We start from the raw sequence: 21,962 nt of genomic DNA, 5'->3' as shown, positions 1-21,962 counted from the left end.
GAAATTTGATATAGGTAGATTAGTAGTAAACTCTATGGCACCTTATTTCGTTGTAATTAATAATAATTTTCCAACGAAAGCAACTGTACAATATTAAACAGAGCTGAAATTTTACTTTTAGCAACGATAATTAAAAAAATTACAAAGATTATTTTAGCAATGACTGTTTGTTATGTACGACAGTACTAATTTGATGTGACACCGCGCCGGCAAAATTGAACTTTACAGCTTGATTGATCAAGTAAGAAACGATAAGATGTAAGCTTTATTTAAAAACACTTTTGTGTCTATTCAAAAACCTAAACGACCTAGCAACAATTCTTCTATTGACGGCAGTGTTTTAACATTGCTGAAGTCACAATACAACCTTGGTACTTATCAGACTTCATGTGCCACCATAGTATAAGTATTTCAGTGCTGAATGGGAAAACTACTCGTATGCTGATCTGTAGGCCTAGGATGCGCGCCGCGATAAACGGTTATCACGCCATTTTATCGATTTTTCCTATACATTTTGACGTCGACAAAGTATATCACGGCGTGCATCCTAGGCCCTAGCCCGACTGATGAGACAACAAATAGATATAGTACTCCATAAATGGTAGTCAACACATAAATGATAATAATTTCATAGTAGACCCCCTGTAGAGCCAGCAACAAACGCAAAATAAAAATATTGTAGTTTCCAGTCGGGACGTAAATTAATTAGAAATAATCTCTCATTCCGACCCTTGGGATTTTCTTTAAAAAAGCTTGAAAGAACGAAACTCAATTCTAATAAAATTGTAAACGGAAAATTGGAAACATTAAGCTCATTATTGTTTATTTAAAGGTTGGTGGGAATTGTAAATTATAGCGGAGTGAGTTATTCAGTGCTCAGGCGACTGGGTGTAAATAACCTGGCCTTTGACCTCGCATATTTAATGGCTCCTGCGCAGTGATGGCGACGTTGTTTTCAGATTTCATCAAAAAGATTGACAAGTGAAGAGTAGTGCTCTCTCTCACTAAAGGTTTGACTGTCACAAACCCTCTCGATTTGGTGGCTTGGTGGGATACGCATTGTGAAGTTACTTGTGTATCTTTACTTTTAGTACATACTTTGTGTATTTGGACCCATTTTTTACAAGATTGCCGACATGACTTACTTGATTGTTTGTAAAAATCTGTTTTAGGAACATTTTTCCCAAAAATGCCAGGATAGCTCAATAAGAACTTCATTACTAAAACTATATTTTAAACTCAAGCAAAGATTAAAACCCCCAATTGATTTAATTGCCGATCAGGCGAATATTATGAAATTATATAATTCTAAATATTTAATTCCAATTTAGACATTGCTAATCGTCCGTGCTATCTGCTAAATCATTTACTCTATCAAAGTACGAGTATGAATGTACTCGTAGGTACCAGTTAAGCTTTGTAAATAGATTTTGCCCGCATTCGATGGGCGGAGATGATACCTGCTATTTGAAATGACATCCATTTTGAGCCACGTTTGAAACGCGGGCATTCGAAATGCATCGTAGACATCACATGATGCGCAGAAAGGATTTATCTATATATTTCAATATTTAATACATAATAAAGTGGGTAGGTAAGTATGTATATATTGTGTTTAACATTGTGTTGTCGGAATTAAAAATATGACAAAAACTTTTACTTAAACTCCTATTTTGATGCAACTCAGCCTAAGTGGACTAAGGAGATAGATGTTAATCATTTTCTAATTTCAAAATACAAGTACCTACTTAAAGTAGAAACCCTCACATGGCTTTGTATTTAATCCGTTTTTGCGCATACGCCCCAAAATTTATATATTTTTTACGTAGTACCCATTTTTGGCTTTTTCCAGGACTACTGTCAACTATTGATAGTTCGCTCAGGGAGACACTCTCCAAAATTCTAAATTGTGCATTTAGCGATAACGCCTGGAAACAGGCCTCTCTCCCTGTGCGTTTCGGAGGACTAGGCACACGTCAGATATCGCATATTGCCCTTCCAGCTTTTCTGTCTTCTGCGTATGGTACAGCCGAACTCTTTAATAAATTACTATCCCCTTCTTTAGGGGTAGTGGAGTTGGCTCACCTCGCAGAGGCCAGAAACGCTTGGACTAGGGCATGCCCGGGAGCCGATCCACCTACCTCTCTATCGTCTCAGAGGCAGTGGGACGAGCCGCTCTGTTTGCGTTTTCAGAGTGATCTATTGGCTTCCTCCGAAAATGCTGCAGAGCGTGCTCGCCTACTAGCGGTCTTTCAGGCAGAGTCCGGTTACTGGCTACATGCTCTTCCTTCGGCCAATATCGGGACTCTGCTTGACAGGAGTACACTGTCCCTTGCCATTTCCCTTAGACTTGGCGTCAAGACAAACCATCCCCATCGCTGTCGTTGCGGTACTCGCGTCGGTGAGTTAGGACACCATGGCCTCTCATGCCAAATGAGCGCTGGTCGAGTCTCCCGACACGCCTGCATCAATGACGTCATCCGCAGAGCTCTTGTCGCCGTCAATGTGCCAGCAGTTTTAGAGCCTAACGGCATATTCCGTGACGACGGCAAGAGACCTGACGGCATGACGCTCATTCCCTGGAAGCAGGGACGTCCTCTTGTGTGGGACGCAACATGCGCGGATACGCTTGCTCCGTCTCATACAGGAGGTACCTCCCTTGCCGCAGGCGCGGCGGCGGCCTCGGCTGAGTGCTCCAAGCGGCGCAAATATGCAGCTCTCAATGAGAGTTATATATTTGTGCCGTTTGGGGTTGAGACTATGGGACCATGGGGTCCAAGCGCTCGTTCCTTTTATAAGGAACTGGCAAAGAGGCTCACCGAGGTGACCGGTGATCAAAAGGCTGGCAGCTATTTTGGTCAGAGAATTAGCCTGGCCATTCAACGTGGCAATGCTGCCAGCCTTTTGGGCACCATTCCTGACTGCGGCGCTGGGGGTGAAGTATTTTTTATTTTGTAAATAGTTTTTATAATTAGTAATTTTTAAATTTTAGTTTTTAAGTCATTTTAAGTTAATGTATCTATTATTATAAAATTTATTCTCATGATTAAATTAATAAATAAGTAGAAATGCAAACATGTTTCGTTCAAAAGATTAGATTCGTTTATACATTTACCAGCATAATAGAGCATTAAAAGCAAGAAGCAGCTCTTATTTAAAATGCCGAATTAGATTAAACAGGAAAAGAGGGAATCAAATGAAAATTCTTTAAATAGAAATACATTTCCTTGCTTTATATTTGTATTATTTATTCTCTCGTAGCGTTTCCCGTAAAAATATATTATGGAAACGAATAAAAACCTTATAAAATATTTATCTGCTGAAACGTGTCATCCATTTTGACTTTGTGTATGCGTTATTTACCTGAAATTATTGGCAGGATAAATATTCAAACAATAACTTTCGGATAAATCCGGGCTGATTAATGGTGGACACAGCGATGGCAAATTAAATGATTACCATAACGAAATCCAGTAAATTGCCATAAAGCGAGACATTCCAGAACTATCCCGCTCTGAAATAAATAATGAGACTCGTTACCGATATTTACGGTAATTGTTGCGGCATATTGTTATCAATTTATCAAAGAATCGAGTCTTTATACCGATTAACTGGTGAGCTTAATTAAATACTGATGTTACAATGTGTAAATTTGTGTTTTCATTATCTAGTCCACGTCAGTAGAATATCTGCTGCAAAAGCACTGTGGGACAGTGCTTTTGCAGCAGATATTCTACTGACGTAATTGAATTCCTAGCTTAGATAACATTTTTCAATGTGTGCTGTACTTAGTTAAATTCCTTTTAGCATTTATTGCTTTCTTCTACCAGCGGATTTGATCAACAATGGCGCACCAAAAGAATAATCACCCTTTAACTGGTATTGAGAAAAATGTTTTTCATTAGTTTTGTACCTTATGTTTTCTTTATAAGGTTCAAAATATGGTGGCAACAATTCTGCCACTACCAGTTAAAGATTTAATAAATATACCTGACTGCTTTTCCCAGTCAGAGAGTGTGCCTTGACGTACCAGTTGCTTCACCGCACTTGTGGAACTACGAGGTTTCCATTATCCCAATCTAGCCCAGCCATGCCTGGATAATACCTGGAAATAAACCAGACAGTAAAAACTTCAATGCACCTAACTCGACACCTTTAAAGCTAAATAACACTAAATCCAAACAATGAATGCATCGCAGTTCCAAACTGTCCCGGGGAAAACTACGGCGAAATTTATTAATTAATGAAGACACACAACTAGAGTGCCAGAACATTCCCCAGCTTTAATTAACGGACTTGATAATTACCTGCTTCAGATAAAAACTCATTTGGTAATTACTCCTTTGAGCCGAGTTGTTTCTCGTTTATGACGGTACTCGAATAAATCGAGATAGCAGATGTCTCGCAGTTTTTATTCGTTAACTAATTACTTAGCGTTTCGGATTCCGCTCCAGGTTTACGACATTGGTCTGCTACCTTCGTGAAGTCAGAGATATTGGAATCGAGTATTATTTTGAGTAAATTGTTAAAATGTCTTTTCATATTCGTAGTTATAGCCTTCTTCCAAAGCGAACTTTTCTCAAACCACGCCGAAGATGGCGTTACCGTTGAAATTCAAAAAAGTTGATGCAAAGCACATTATTTAGCTTGAAAGAGTTTAATGCCTGTTTCCACCATCAATCTCTAATTTTTAAGTTAACACGAATTTAGTTTTCAAAGGGATTACTTAAAATTATGGATTGGTGGTGAAAACGGACATGCAGTTACCTAAGTAATCATAGATGAAGTCGGTTCCTACTTAAACCTAACCACTTTCTATAAATTTGCGTTACAATTTCACAAAATAATTACATAAATCGCAACTCTTTTAAACTAATTCTGTATCAAATAATTCAAAATAGCATTCACGTGAACAAATAAATTTATTTACAAGCGTAGACAGCGCTATCATTTTTATAAACGTCAGCTAGTATCAACACTGAACCCCTTCGGCGCTGCAGGTTGCCCCACAACTGTTGGCCGAAGTTCGCCGAGTTGCCCCATTCATGCAGCATTGACCGACAGTACTGTGCACTGTGCAGCATGCAGTCAATGTTTTGTGATTGCTTTTACTTTGGAAGCGAGTTACGAAGACGGGATAGTCGAGTGACCCTCTCGCTCTCATTCTGATAGCTGCAGTACTTCTAAATGGAGTGCATTTGGAAATTATGAGACAATAAGACCTAACGATTGACACATTAGCAGTTAAGTATTACCAGTAATATTTAACTGTAACTGTATATTGACATGATTTAACCACAATTTTATAACATTTGGATAGACCAGTTAGTTGCTTTTTATAAATTACATCGTCTAAACATGCCCCAAAAAAATGGGGCCCAGTTCAATATTAGGAGAATGTGTGCAGCTTAGCCGACAAAAGAAATTATTTATTAAAATGTAGCTCTTTTTCGGGGTACTTAAACAAACACGTCCAAAATACTTACTCTACCATATAGCTTATAGCTTGCTCTACCACCACATACACTCCTATTGCAGTACCCCCCTAAAAATTTAAGCCTGGGTCATTCCGATTGCGGTCAGAAACAGGTGTACACGAGTCTGACCCGTCCACGTTTCATTGAAAACGTCTACGTTTCATTGAAAACAGATAACGACGGTGACTTTGTAGTTTGTGGAGCGAGTTTACAAAGTGCGACACAGACGCCCCAGATCTGTGGGTCTAGTCAAAATGCCATCACAAACCAATAGGAAGTTTTCACTAATGTCAGTCGCCGCGTCACCAGTAATTCGATTCGATCGGAAAATGGCAGCCAAAATGCACATTGAACCACCAACGACGCGGCGATATAAAAGTTCATTCAAAATCGAATAAAAGTTAAAAAATGTCTATGACTTTGCGATTGTTTTTACTTTTTCTAGCTTTTTTTTTTTAAATTAGTTCCTTCTTTCTGCTCTCTGTTTACGTCTATGCTTCGCTGTCAAACTAGCTGTCAAAACGACATCGCAATACGGATTTGTCAAAACAACCTTAGGGAGGGTTGCACCATCTTAGTTTAACTTTGACAAACGTCTATAATCTGTCAAACTCCATACAAAAAACACCGGTTAACGTCATAGTTACGGTCAAAGTTAGGTGGTGCAACTCACCCTATTGGTTTCGATCGAATCGAAGCTTATCACCGGGGTTTTAGTAATCGCAATGAAAATGGCGGGTGTTGCGATTCGATTCGATTTTGATTGAGTCTTAAATGCATGTTGGCTAAGCCTTTGTATGGGAAATTTCAATCCAGTCTTTCGATTATCGATAGGTAGGGCTTTGCGATTCGATTTTTTGCCGTTTGACTAAGCCTTTTTTGTTATCGACCTCTTTTGCGATTTGTTTATTTGTTTGCGACTGGTTTGCGATGGGTTTGCGATTTTAAAGTGCGTTTTGACTAGACCCGCTGGGACAACCCGGCCGTCACCTGCGCCATTTGACACACTTGCAAATTATTGAATGCCATCGCATGTACTACATCCTAGAATTCTGCCCGCCACTAACCATATTTTCCCATCCCAACCACACCAATTTCAACCCTCTACCCCACACAATAGAGCGCAAATGTGCGTGAAACTTGCCATTTTCAAATATCTCAAAACGTGGAATTCTGTGACCATTTATTGGAACTAGCGAAATATTTTCTGTAGTTGGGTTAAAGGACTATTATTAGGTTTGTGAGTATCATACACGTTTTGGGAAAATGAATTTTCCAAGTAAGCTCACGCTGGGGAATTAGAATAATAAGGATATTGACAGCTTTTGGTGCCAAACCATTTGTATAGGATATACATAATAATATATTATTATGACGTATAGTACAGTAAAATGTGTAGTAGTACAAATGCGTAACAAAACTCAAAAACACTTAAGCTGTGTTCAATCTTAGTTACATGTAGGTCTGTTTATGGAATAAGTAGGCACTTACAGGGCAGATAATTATGTACCATCCAAGATAGACTGCATCTACTTAACACCAGGTGCGATTGCCAAATATCTGCCTTGTTATGCTTAAAAAAGCTATAGTAAGTATACATGTTAATAATAGTATTTCCAAAGCCCCCTTAGCATTCCTAAAAAGAAGTTTCTTCAGTCAAAATAAAACCTAATTAACTTGAGTCAGAAACCCAATTATCTATTTGTTTGCTAAACAATTTCAATTTTGTAACAAACGCACAAACTTAATTTCGGGCTGCCCACGCAGTAAAGTCACTGTAAATATTCATAGCTCCATTGCCTTCTCATCGCTACATAACATTTTCCACGGCACTTTTGGGATCCGTATATTTTAGGGCAGGCCTTCTGAACTTTTTTCAGTCACTAACCACTTTGATGTGAACCTAATTTTGGTTAATTTATTACTTTTTGATTACAATCGTAGGGTAGAAGAAGTAACTACTGGACATAAAATATAATGCGAGTCTGTTGGATGCCACGTGGCTCCCCGGTGAGCCTCGAACAATAAAATGTACATTGCGTCTAGTGTCTCTGAAGCATACTAGTCTGAAGTCAACTTGTAACGTTGCAGTTTAGCAGCTTTACTTATTTTGTATTTCCTTACTCGATATCCGATTCTCAGATACCACTAACGTCATCTATTGGCAGGATTAGAAAGTATTTTCTAATGGTTGGCGCTCTTTGCTTTGTGGTGTTCTTATTGCTAAAGAATATATTTTTTTTTTTTGCATTCCATAATGTTTATAATTTTGGTAATTTTATTTTGTATTTCACTGTTTTGTGATTATGGTTTTTGACACCATTTGTCTATAACCAGTGGCGGATTTACCAATAGGCCAAGTAGGCCAGTGCCTAGGGCGGCAGATTTAGGGGGCGGCAATTTTAGCTATTTTTTTTTACACGAAAAAAAAATATAACCAATTATACGTATACCTCTACAATCCATATATAAATAAACGATTATTAAACGCACTGTAATATGTATACTTAGGTACTTATGTGATCATGAATTTTAAAATATTCCAATAGCGTTTCAATAAAAATAAAATAATAAACTCGTAACATAGGATCTTCGGAGCCTAGCACGAGCACCATCTCTCCACAACTTCGTGTATATTGTTTTACAGGGTGGCCCCGAAGAAAATTCACTTTTGAAAATTCAAGGAAACGAAATCTGTACATTTTTGTAGAACTTAAGCTATTGCAATTTAAAGGAAATTTAGTGCAATTTATTTTAAAATTGTGATGATCATGTGATTCCCTTGACGTTTACAACATTCGGTCAACATACATCAACATTTTGGAAAACTTTCGTAAGCGCTCCTGCACACGATGCCGCTACCGCGCCACCGCCGCGCCGTCGCCGCGCCTTTGCACTGTTTATACGCGCCGCGTGAACACCGCTGCCGCGCAGCCGCCGCGCCGCCACCGCGCCGCGCGCGAAATTATGCTTTGAATTTTCGGATTGATCCAGTTTATTCTGTAACCTATTATTGGTACCGTTTAAAAGAGCTTGTGAAGCACTTTCAGAATCAGTAATCAGTTTTTCGATATCTTGTATAGTTTAGAAATAATCGAGTGAGATCACTTAACGTTTCCACCCTGTATAGTGTAGGTATTTTTAACATACTGCAGTTTTTAGGTCAACATTAAAATCTTCAGTAGGTACATAGCGGGTTGCAATAATAATCTAGTAACTGACAGAAATATAATTAAGTTCACAATCATACTAATAACGGGATTAAACTAACGTATTGAATTTCAAAAGTCAGTAGGTAGGGGCGGCAAAAATTGAATGGCCTACTAGCGGCAAATTTGTAAATCCGCCACTGTCTATAACGCGCGCTGGTGAAACGGTACGCCAGAAATGAACGGAACTGATTAATATTTTAATTAAGAAAGAAAAAATCACCAGTACATTTATGCGTACCTACTTACTTAGTCTATAAATGTGTCTACGTTTGCGCACCGCCTAAAGTTTCACTATAAAACTTTTCAAGTTTATTTTTGCTAAACAAAAAGGTTTCAGGAGCATAATTCCAGCTGCAGTATGCCGCGTGACAGAGAAATTTAAAATGGAAATTGTACTTCACAATAACTTTTAATTGTAGCAAACACTTGGAAACTGGCCAAAATGTTAGTTTTTCTAATAATCTTCTTACCACCTGAAATGGAGCTGTAAAATTTTGTTTCGTTAATTATTACAAACTTAACTATTCTGTGATCTTCTTCAATTGTAGTTTTACTTAAGAAACCACTTTTCGATAGATAAATACGTTACCGATTTAATCAATTAAATCGTTTATATTGCACTAAACTGCTCATCTACCTATCACCAAAAAAATCGAAATCGGCACCTTTAAACTTCCGTCACTATCAGGCTACAGCATTCGTCGCGAATTTCGTGAATCTTTCTCTGATCACAGTGTACCTGTTAACCACTCGACGGCAGAGGTGCCATCGCTAAGCACCGTCCAAATTAGTCGCCAGTCAGCTTTTAATTACCGCGCGTTGAGTCCGCGTAATGAGTCAATTTGACGACATGCGCCTCTAGCCATACTCGCACCGGTGGGAGACGCGAATCTAATTATATGATGCCATAATTAAGTTCAATGGGAAAGGCTTACGAAGTCAACATTAGATACATATACCTACGAGTTAATTTTGTTAGGATAATATGTAAATAAATTATTTTCAACGTATTTACATAGATAAATTACTTAATGCTCAAATGATTCATAGGATTATGTATCTAAGTGATGTATATTATTATGCCACATCTGATGATGTCAGAGTCAGAAGAGTGGCAACTATGTATATCACGAAGACGCCTTTCATAAGTAGAGAATATTGCATAAAATATTAAACCTAGAAAGCTAGTGTCAAGCCTTAAGAGGTTAAGCGGCCACTCAAGAGGCTTACGTCTGCTCGTGACAATGCTTTATAATATTATAGGTTTGAGTATTGTGATGTGAGACTATCGTTGCGTTGTGGAATTAGCATCATATACAATTCGTAGCTTGAGTTAAATCATAATATTTAGCTTTAGCTTGAGTTAAACAAATTGCAAAATATTACGGTAAAAATGAGAATCGAAACAGAAAATTGCTTCCACCAAACACAATCAAAACCCCCACTTATGTAGCACGAAATAGACGGAATGACAATAGAAACTTAACCAATGGTCGCTCATCCTATGAGGCGAAGCTACGACTGTGCCGTATCGGGCCGAGGTGCCCCAACAAGTTGCGGGTCACATTATTGTCTTCGGCCGGAGGAGTCCACGTCATGTAGAACGCAAATTATAAAAAAGACAGAAAATCCTTTTTAAACCTTACACTGTCTCCAGACTTTGCTGACTACAAATTACCAAATATAAATAACATGAGATTCGTAACAGAAAATTGCTTCCAGAAACACAATCAAAACCCCCACTTATGTAGCACGAAATAGACGGAATGACAATAGAAACTTAACCAATGGTCGCTCATCCTATGAGGCGAAGTTACGACTGTGCCGTATCGGGCCGAGGTGTCTCAACAAGTTGCGGGTCACATTATTGTCTTCGGCCGGAGTCCACGTCATGTATTATGAGGCGCAGTGACAATAGAAACTTATCCGGGAGCGGTCGGACAACTTGCTCGGTCAAGGTAAAGCTGCTGGATGTGACAGGTTTAAGGTATTTGATACCGATCTCTCATGAGGTTTCCTCATCTGAAGGAAGAAATTCGAAGCATCATTATGAAATTATATATCAATTTTAATTGTTAATGCCTGATGTCCGCTCACCGTCAGACTAATGGTGCTAGGTTGTGCTCCTTGATCTGATCTGGTTCCTTGAATATGAAAGCAGGCACAGCAACATGGTATGGTCACAGGTCACAACAGGTATGGTTAGAAAGGTTATTATTATTATGGTATGGTTTTCTATTCACAAATAAAAACTTTATTTCTAAAGGTTACGTTTAACCCTTTATTTTGAGTTGGCCCTGTAAATAGTAAGTTCTTCTTTTCTTCTTCTTCAGGTAGACTTTTTCTCCTAGGCTGGAGCGTTATTTACATTGCGTACAAACAAACTAGATTGCTGACCTGGTTTACCTACTTACCCCGTTTGCAATACACTAATCTAAGCCAGGCCATAAGTTTCCCCGATAGCCGCTCCGTGTTGCGGGATCACTGTAAACTGCGTCTTCTGGCACGTAGTCTCCATTCTAATCCGAACTTCAGCAACAGGCAAAGTTTTAACTAACGATATGGCCGCTTCCAGCGATCTACATCAAGCCCCCAGTTTACAAACTCGCTACTGTCGCGCTGGCTTAATTCAGTTCCAGTGTCGCGGCCCGCAGCGCTCCACAGCTTCGCATCCCTACAGTGGTTTAGGGCTCTTACACATAAACATGATAATAATATGACGACGCATCATAAATCTATGACATCACAACATGGCATGACACACGCCATAACGACGATATGCGTCGCAATACGGTAAAAATTCTGATGTTTTTTTTAAGAAGCAGTTGACTTGATAGCTATTGAAAACCACTCCACTACTGTGAAATGAAATTTCCTTCGATTGATCGTAATTTAAGTTTTACTAGCATTTTAATGGACGAAAGATTAGTTGCAACTTGAATTTTGGGTAGCTTCCTCCAAATCTACACTGTGTTTCTGTAGAAATACTTTTGTTAAACAGCTGTAGGACTTATTAAACTGTGACACGATCAACTGTACCCGGGTCCACGAGCGCCACCAGCGCGGCGACCGTTTAAAACACAACTTTTTCAATTATTCCACTTGCAGTTTATCGGATTCGATTCTTGCTTGCAAGTTATTTGATTTCCAAGGAATGCTCTGAGCACTTTCAAGTTTTATAGCGAGCTAACTTATGAAGCGATTAAGATGGAATTTAATACGCTCAAAGCATTCAGTGCGTGAAGCAGATAGTTTCAAAAGAATATCTCGGGGATTAAGACGGTTGAAGCGATTTCAATTATTCGAAATGTCCTTTAGACGGAATATTTAATGAAAGAGAATATTCTCTCTTAACAATGAGTTTGTTAAGTGCCTACTTTTATATTTTCAGGGAACTACTTCAGACAAGACGTAAGTCGCCAAATGAAATGTTGTAGATTCAAATCTTACCTTAAACGCTATGATTTGGTATGTATGGTATGTCACTAAAAGCACACATACACACACGCAGGAAAAGTGAGCGAATCATTAGGTATACTCGTAGTTACGGTGGCAATTAGCACCAATTAACATAATTTATGGACTTCAACAGAGTAGCGTTGTCATACTTACAACTTCTACATGTATTACCTCTTTTATTTAGTTTGTTCTTGCTAAAAATCTTACCGGAAGGATGAAGATGAGAACTATGATAGAGCGGACAGAAAATGCCTGTTCAGTGCTCCGAACGCCTCCCGTTTTACGTAACTTCATTCGGGGAAAACAAGTTCTAACATTGTTCCCAAGCTTAAACATGAATTTCTTACATGGCACAAAGTCGGTTACAAGCTGTATAGCCTAGTCGCTGATGCACCTTAGCGTTTGTGTGCAGAGGTGATATTTGAACGCACCGACATGGAAATCGTTTCAGCTCGCTTCAAACGGGATGCCTGCATAGGGATGCAACGATGTATTGAACTATCGATAACATCAGTGGCGAAAATGCGAAATCTTAATATCGGATGACTTTTTCAAGTAATAGAAACGTGTGGAAATATCCATGTCGCTTTTGTGAAAGTCTCGATCTTTCCAGTAATCTTGTAAAGCGGTACGTAAATAAACTAGGCTATGTAGGTTTTCTTATTCAGTTTACGGTCTGTGTTCAGAGTCAGTCATTATTCGTCTATGAAATATTTCAGGAGCACCAGTAGTATGTGCATTATTTCTTTGTCTATTCAAGGTCTTCCCAAACTTTTAGGGCATAAAGGAATGTTTTTACTGTGACGCCCTTGGGAATTTGCTATTTCTTGCAACATCTATGCGACAGCATAATCATAACATGCCTAAAAATATTAAACAGTTTATCGATAGTGAGATATTGCCTCCCTATGCCTGCATACCGACAAAATTGGGTTACTAGTGATATTTCCTGGAATATTCACGAACGGCATTAAGCGCCGACTTGAGCAGATAGTGGAGTAACTAAATGAGAAGCCACATTGTAAGAAACTACCTATGTCATTTTAATGTCTGGAAGTTTGTTAGAAAGAGACTAAAATAAATTAATACATGCACAAATAATTTAAGTAACTACTTATAAACCATTTAATGAGATTCTAACGTCAATAATACTGTCACGAAAAGTTATTTTCATGAGTTCAAGAGCTTATGAGGAGATCTATACGAAGACAACATACTCATACTAGTTAGTAGGTACCATACATTTTAGAAATTCCTCCGAATAATTTTCAGGCGAAACTTTAAAGCTTTACATTTGAATTCGTCGAAGAAATCACGCGAGGTTACTTACTCGACTATTCCGAAGTCACTTCTTTGGGCAAAATCTATACGAGTAGGAGCTAAAGTGGATTCAGAAGGCCCAGGTCTGTGCAACTGTCTGCTGTTTAACAGACTTATTTGTAACTCAGAAAATTTTTGAAAACTTTAAGTCCTACACTGGTGGATTCTGGATTACTTTGGTCCACATGCCAGAAAGTGTGTGAAAGTCAAAAGAGAACTCAATGAAAAATGTACCTTATCATTTATGAACCCCACAAGCTTCCAGCATTGCCGTAGTAGTTACGTAAACAAAATAAACCGTACACACTCATCAAAAACGTAAAATCGCACTAAGCCCTCTGTCGTTCCCTTTTTGTGGAACGAGAAGTCAGTATGCGGCGAATGCGGCGATATTAAAAATGTTTCCGAATGCAACAAAAATTCGATTCGCAAGTTGTCGAAGTTCGCGCGAGTCACGTCGCAAGTTCGAATGTTACAATCGCCAGCAACATTTTGGTTGAGAAATAGTACCAATTACAACTACACAAGATGCATCAATGTTTTACTTAATGTGCTGTCTTCTGTAGTATGAACCTCAAAATCTAAATTAGCGTACGTGACGAGCAGAGACTAATACAGTCACTTTATTAGCTACGTTGAATATTTTTAAAATTGGTGGAAAGAAGTAGCTAAGTTAATTCTGCTCGAAATACACAAAGACCCCAGCCCAGACGCGTTAACTCACTACTCACTGAAGTGCAAGTCACGGAGTCTACTACTATATTGGGAACCGAAAACTATTTAGGTATGACTTTGGGTGAAGCTTGAATTGGTGGTTCACCTATGTGAGTAAGTTTTAACCTATAGATCAACCAAAACAAAAATTCAATTTCACGTCTACATGTAGTACCTACACGTACAAGTACAATCATTACCAGAAAAGCTGTCCTGGAGTGATAAAGCTTTACCTATCCATCCCTGAGATTGATATAAATTTAAATAAATACATAATTTAAATTTGAACTTACACAAAACCACAGAACGTGCTCGGGCGAGGGCCTGAAGATTTTACTGCAGACTGGCCGCAATGGGTTCGTGACGGAATAACGCCTTAGCTAGATACTTTTGTTTGCATAAAAATAAGAAAATAGCTCCTTCACTTTCAATTTTAAATTGGACAAAGAGGGAACTGAATTAGCCTTTACCTTTAATACTTTGGAGTGTAATAGGTAGTAGTTATTACTCCGTGACCATGGCGCTTGCAACAGTGCCAAAATATCCGAAACTCAAAATTAAGGTACATGGTAATCCCGTAAATAATTATTATTATGTTAGTGACCCGAAAGGGCGATGGAGCGTGCTATGCTCGGAGTTTCCCTGCGTGATCGAATCAGAAATGAGGAGATCCGTAGGAGAACCAGAGTGACTGACATAGCCCGCAGAATCGCTAAAATCAAGTGGCAGTGGGCGGGGCACATAGCTCGTAGAGCTGATAATATGGTCGAGTGAAGCGATGGCTGGTTCACACGTCATGTCTGTGAACAGGCGCTGCCTTCGGGGACTGGTCAAGGAAAGATATATCTGACATAAAATATATATGTATCAAAACGCAACAATTAACCTAGAAATTAGCACGGCACTAAATAAATATATTCAAAACTGCCACGCGGTCTCGTGCTAGATGGACGTCTTAAAGGCCACCTTCTATCAACGGGAGCGCGTGGTAAGTAACTTGCTTCTGACTGTATTGTAACTTCCTACTTTTTTATATTTTTAAACCGGCAGACAGTGGTGACTGAGTTTGTTGCGGCGCTTCTTCTCAGCACTTGCCAAATGTTTGTCTCGAAGCGCTGGTAGGGCAAAAAAAGAATGAGACATGTATAGGCTCCTTAAGAGCATTTGACGATTTGCAAGTACCTACTAATTTAATTAGTCTAAACAAATAAAGAAAATTTTGATTTTGATTTTGATTTTGATGGCCGCTGGGGCAGGAAAGTTCTTGAGTGGCGACCACGAGCCGCAAGACGTAGCGTGGGCAGGCCTCAGGCCTAAGTGGGCCGACGGTCTGGTGAAGGTCGCGGGAGGTGCCTGGATGCGAGCGGCGCAGGACCGGTCTTTGTGGAAATCCTTGGGGGAGGCCTTTGTCCAGCAGTGGACGTCTTTTGACTGGTTCTGTAATGTTGACCGTTTATTTTATGTATGTATGTGTATTCATGTGGCAGCAAAATAAACGTTATTCTATTCTATTCTTTCGGGTGGAACGAACGAACGATGTTAGTGACCATGAAAGTTTTAAACAATATAAAGTAGTTAATTGCTTTTAAGAGGAGCGACTTCAACACAGCCTGAATACACAGTTGTGAAATTGTGTTTCTATTTTCTAGGTTGTGTTGTCTGTATTACAGTTAAATAATAAGACACTAAACTTGAAAGGTTAAGTTCCCCCTAAATACACCCATCGATAAACATAGTAGCCGGCCGCAGTATATCGTAAAAAGCGAATGATATCTCTCGCGGACAGCAGATAACTCCGAGATTATGTTAAATGGGGGCCATGGCGGTCCGCGGATCCGATCCGCCACTTATAAAACATAGTCGGGCTCGCGCGCTATTACCGGAGGTCACTTTACCGGATCGCCCGGCTAAATCCGGTAAGTGGCGCACGATGCTCAGATAAATCCCCATATTATTGTTATTGCCCACCCCGAGGATCCAGACCTCCTTTGTATACGAGCGTCTCGTGCTATTATAATCTGTTTTTCCGTTCGTATTTCCCAATATAGTGTAGATAACTGGTGAGGAATTGCTTTCCAATAAAAGGATTCTTATTTTTCGTTTTCACGCTAGTCCCTAAACAAATCTTTTTGTTCCCTCGCCGGGTGTGTACACTCGCCGATAAGAATATCGGAAATGTACAATAACGTCTTTATTCCAAGTAATATTATATCCCGACGAATCCCCGAATGAGTGTTCTCATAACTTGATTATTTCATTTGTGTTACGATATTCATATTTTCCTCCAAGTGTATGTGCTATTATTTGTCACGTAATTGAGTGAAAAATATATTTAATCACACAACAAATCTTTATAATACGGGATATATTATTATAAAATATTAAATACATGTTATGTAACACAGCGATCATGATTCACCGCATGCTTAATTTACGACACGTGACGGACTCGGGCGGGCGGCGGGAGGAGCTACTTCCGGGCGGCGAGCTTCTTTCGCAGCGACTCGGGCATGTCGGCGGGCGGCGGGCGCGGCATCTTCGTGTACACCTTGAAGGCGTCGTACACGAACCACTGCAGCCCCGTCAGCGTGCCGATCATCACGATGCGCGCCACCAGCCCCCGCCAGATGCCCACCATGCCCACCTCGTTGATGATCCCGCCGATCGTCGCGCTCGGGTCCTTGTTCAGCTTGGACACGATCGTGTCCGAGGGGTGCGACACGATCGCGCACAGCACGCCCGCGATGTAGCCGGCCGTGAACGTCAGCACCAGCTGCTCCGCCTTCGTGCACTCGGCCCTCGGTTTCGGCACCACATTCGCGTACAGGTACTCCAGCGTCTTCTCGAACGAGGAAAACTTCATCATGGTGTACGGCACCTGCCGGCCCCATAGAGGCGCCAGGCCTTTGTAGAACACGCCGAACCCTTCGGTCGCCATCATGTGCGGCATGGCCTTCCTCATCTGCGAAGTGTACCCGGGCGTGGTCTGCATCCGCACTTTGGTCGCTTCGAACGGGCACAGGAGAATATCCGCGATCAACTCCGCGGAGGCTGACGCTGCTAAATACATGTATGTCCGGTAAAGGTACGCAGTTTCCTCATCAACCATAGTGGCGAATTTGTATTTGAAGTATTCGTAGCCGGAGAATTTAGCGGCGCCCTGGAGGGAGTAGCCGATGAGGGTGGGCGCCCAGCCCTTGACGAGGTTGGCCATGCCGCCCTCCTTGAAGGAGATGCCGAAGCCCTTGAAGATGGACTTGTACTTGGCGGGGTCGACCTGCAGGCGGCACTTGACGAGGTCGAGCGGCGTGACGAAGGTGTGCGTGGCGCCGCAAGCCACGGCGCCGCCCGCGCCGCACAGCATGAAGAACTTGTTGCTGAACATCTCGCACGAGAACTCCTCCTTGGGTTTGGCCATGTTGCTCGCGAGTGTACACTTCCGCGCCCAGAAACTGCTCGACCCTCCGCCCGCACCTTGCTATGGATGTCTTTTCCTATTGTGAAATTTTAAGCGTTAATTTGAATGTTTTTGCTTTCTTCTTTTGACGTACCACTTTGACATCAATTTTGCTCATCTTTCCACTGACATTGAAAGTCATATCTCAAAATGTAGGTTTAAGAAGAAATATTTTTGTTTATAGCTTTTCACTTCGAGCAGACAAAATTTGGAAACGTCATACAGGTTATCATCACCATACCTGTATTATGATTTATAATTAAAAGTTTTTAGTATTCTTGGAAAGCGTTATTTACAATCACGTTGGTCAATTCTCTGAAATTACTTAATTATCAAATTGTTTTCTGACCATAATACAAATATTATATTGATTTTGGTCACTTCAAACTAACCGAGCACTTAATTGCTCTTTATCAAAAGGTATTAAATAAATACAGCATTTATTTGAATTAAAAATTTATTAATTTTATTTTCATCCACCAACATACATTATCTTTATTCTGTAAGGTATTAATTAAGCCTAAATGTACTAACATTTTATATTAATTTTTATTTTTGTATACACATATTTACAAAATTAAACAGCTCTATTGCATTCACTTTTGTACTTTCTACGAGCCAAAATATAATATTAAATTCAGCTTATGCAAATATAAAATAAATCTTCGAATGTACGCAGATTTTATCGCTACCTTAGACTTAGAATGAGAATAAAAATAAATAGGCTCTTAATAAATCTACGTATTTGTTACTTATGTTAAACGAACACCTATACACTGGCTTTCAATGGCAAATGGTGATGCGAAACGTTAAACATAAAAAATATCGATAATCGTATCGTACTCGTATTACATTCGATATTTAAATACATCTATTTGGTTGGACGATATTCGACGCTCTCTCGTCAATAACTAGTACATAATTATTATGCATTCAAACCTCACACAATTTAATACTGCCGACGAGATCGCCCCAGGCGGCCGGACTGCATGACTCGGAGGAACATGCCTTGAATATTTTGCGCCGACGCGGCCCGCTTAGTGATTCGATTAACCAACTTTAACATTTAGTCGTGAATTGACACAACTCCATTGTGCCAGTCTCTAAACTAAACTGACTTAAAACTTTATTATTCACCATTTAATGAAAAGTTGAACTGGACTTTTTAAAGTTGTTTATCGAAAATTAATGATGTTTTAACTGGGGTAGGTATTGCTATATTTTAACGTAGGTTTAGCTTTGTAGTGAAAGTTATTGTGATAAGAGAAGAAGATACACTAAATTAGTTTAGATAGACTCACATAGCGTTATCCGTTGGCCAAAAATATTCAAAGGCGACAAAAACCAGTCAATCGTTCCAGTGACACTTTCTTTTCATACGTAGTGTGACTAGCCTTATCGTCAAATATAAGAAACTTACATAAAATTCCTGTTAACTGACATTTTGTTCAGTTAATCTACCGATATGAGTGCGCGTGACTTAGCACAACACTATGGCAGTATGTTGTCGCTCAGTGACTGGATACATGGCAGTGATTACATAACACTCAATCATTTTATTACCACTCCAATCATTATAATATTATTTACACAACATAAATCAACATCCTGCTTTTTGCGACGCCAACTAATATTAGTAACGACAGTAATATTTTTGTTAAAATAGTTATGTCAGCAAAAAGCAAGATATTATTACACTCTGAAACAATTTTTTTTTTCATATCGATAATTTTATCGACTTCACAAGTGCATCTCTATAATTGAAAAATATATCAAATTACCAAGAGAAGTGTAGAGCGTTTCGTTTTGAATACTTACGAAGCTATTTTCATAACCATTTCAGGAAGTTCCAGGAACAATTCATTTGTGAAAATATCATTTGATGGTTTAATAGCAGAATGTGTTTTTCACATGAACAGCGCAAAACCAACATAGAGGAGTAATAATTAGGAAACGTAAAAAAAAACAATATTTAGAGAACATAATTAACAAACTCGAGAAACGGTATTCTCTGAAATTACTAAGACGTTTTAAGACGCTTTTTAATTTCATTCCGTTCATTATGGATGTAATTTTATTAACAGTTACATAGCTATACTTATTTCTTCTTGGAAACTCAATTTACATATCTCCACAAAATCCAAAAATAATACATGAATAAAACACTCTACAAATCTTTTTCTAATTACGAAAGATGAAAAGGTATATTTACATTGCTACGTGGAATGCGTAGATTACAGTGATTCCACAAAAATATCGTATACTCCTCACACGTCACGAAGCAACGTAAAAATACCTTCATCCAAAAAAATCCACTCAAGAAACATCAACGTTTTCATTCTTACACAGCTTCACAAAACAAGTCTAGTTTCGTATACCAGTACCTCTAGCATGAACAACTTTCGTCTTCGAATCGTTTGCGTATTCGATAAAATTCGATACTCAATCTTTGAATTAAACGATAACGTGACAATTTTGATTCTCAAAATAAGTTTCGTGCAACCACATCTCATACCAAGTTCACTTTACGACACGTTCACAAGGGCGCTGTTGTAGTTTTCTTACTAAATCTTTTGATGGCGATTCGAGTATGCAAACGATTTGAACTCGAAAGTTTTTCGTGCTAGCCGTACAGATACCGTATCAGCGTTTCGAAGGCGCGGGCGCAACTCGGACAGTGACGTAGAGGCGTAACGGCGCGGGCGCGAGAGGGGTGGAGGAAGCGAGCGGGGAGAGGGCGGCGCGACGAGAACGCGGCCTCGACTGCGGGTAGACGAAGCGGGCTTCTAATTCCAGCTGTCGTTCTAACTCTGTGTTTGACTTGAGGTGCCGGCGCATTCGTAATGCCCACGCGCCATCACGCTTGTTGAGGATGAAGTCCTGGAAGACAATCATTAATGTATTCTTCTTCTTATCGTGTCGACACCAAACCTACACAGTGTCAGCCCAAAACTCCGCTACAAGAGAGGCGTTGACAGCGGCATTCATTAAATCCTCCTGCGAGCAGTTGCTGGGGCACTCCTGGCACGACATCATGTGCTTTGTCGTTTTCATTATTGTATGACTATACCTTCGGACTGAAGCATCTGTACCTACTGTCAAATCTAGAATATTCTTCTAGAAATAATGGACAGTTGTACATAGAAACTTTTAAAATCTGAAAACATACAACTAACGCATTTCAGCGGAAGCATACAAAGTATTTCAGGAAACAAAATAGAACAACAATGGCAACTAAGGTGGCAAAAAAATCCCTGAATAATATTATTCTCAGTTATGTTGTAATTAATTGGAACTTATGAAAGCTATTGTAGATTAGGTATGGCAACGCCACACCTTTACACCATGGAATGTCCTGTCCCTGAATGTCCCATCCAACCTGAATCTTTGAAGGAGCAGGGGTTTATGAATGACATCTATTCACGCCTATACAAGCGTTTCACAGTGCATAAGAAAAAAAGAGGTAAATGCCAATAAAAATAATCTGTTACCTTGTCGTCGTCCCCATACGCGATGCGGTAGTGCGCGCGCGCGCTGCCCTCAGCGGGCACGAGGCGCAGCAGCGGCGCGCGGCCCCACGTCTGGCGCGCCGTCGCAGCGATCACGATCAGCTCTGCTTCGGGCTCCAGCAGCGAGCGGCGCCCTGACACGGCAGAACAAGTTAGAGACAGATCTATGAGACCTACACCTCCTTAACCAGTGGTAACAATGAGATCACAACGATGGTGTTAAGCCTTATGAATTAAAGCCTGGTCGCGACTGTGCGACGGGCGCCCGCAGTGAGTGTGCGAGCGCGACAACAACATAATTACGCGCGAGCGATAAGGATGGGTAGCTTGGGGTCATTGGACAAAATTCTACGTGCTCACGGACCAGGCTTTAGCATGGCTCAATCAGACTAACTGCCTGACATTCCTTTCGTAGCACAGCATCAAATTAATTTTCAGACAGCCAGGAGTCGCTCTAATTACACATATTCAAAAGATTTTAGTGCATGAACGAGCTCTGTACATTTTGAAAACTCCATAGAATAAAAGATCTATTGCTGTGTGAAATGCTTACGAAGCCGCATACAATACAGCAGTACCATGAAATAACTTTACCTAAGCATAAGGTCTATATTGCCTTTATAAGCATCAAATTAAAAACTGATTAGATGACTGGAGAAGTAGGTAACTAACAAAAAATATCCGACACTTACGTCTGCTACGTCTCCTGCGTTTCCTTACGACTGTGGTGCCGTTGGCGAATACTAATGCTTCCTCGGGTGCTCTTCGTCTACGTCCATTTATCTGCAGAAGAAACAAGATAAATATTTTTATT

General features: G+C 39.8%; 2 protein-coding genes across 2 annotated transcripts in view; both read right to left on the bottom strand.

The window, feature by feature from the left end:
- Window positions 1-16,530: 16,530 nt before the first annotated feature.
- Window positions 16,531-17,746, bottom strand: LOC135079463 (solute carrier family 25 member 3-like). The gene has a single exon (XM_063974124.1). It carries the CDS (start codon window positions 17,598-17,600, stop codon window positions 16,653-16,655), a length of 948 nt encoding a protein of 315 aa, XP_063830194.1. The 5' UTR covers window positions 17,601-17,746; the 3' UTR covers window positions 16,531-16,652.
- A 332-nt stretch (window positions 17,747-18,078) lies between these two features.
- Window positions 18,079-21,962, bottom strand: part of LOC135079465 (fibrillin-2-like) — a 62,352-nt gene continuing 58,468 nt past the window's right edge. Inside the window, exons 52-54 of the mRNA XM_063974125.1 lie at window positions 21,841-21,931; window positions 21,131-21,282; window positions 18,079-20,519 (exon numbers count right to left, since the gene is read on the bottom strand). Coding sequence (XP_063830195.1) covers window positions 20,283-20,519; window positions 21,131-21,282; window positions 21,841-21,931 — 480 coding nt within the window. The 3' untranslated portion in view covers window positions 18,079-20,282. The remainder of the gene's footprint in view (window positions 20,520-21,130; window positions 21,283-21,840; window positions 21,932-21,962) is intronic.

This window comes from Ostrinia nubilalis, chromosome 16 (genome assembly GCF_963855985.1).
Source record: "Ostrinia nubilalis chromosome 16, ilOstNubi1.1, whole genome shotgun sequence".
NCBI lineage: Eukaryota > Metazoa > Arthropoda > Insecta > Lepidoptera > Crambidae > Ostrinia > Ostrinia nubilalis.
Note: the sequence above shows the minus strand (reverse complement) of the source record. Positions and strands in the feature narration are given on the sequence as shown.

Bases quoted from the DNA above. Each gene is read 5' to 3' on its own strand.
- LOC135079463 (XM_063974124.1), bottom strand. From the start codon at position 17,600: ATGGCCAAACCCAAGGAGGAGTTCTCGTGCGAGATGTTCAGCAACAAG.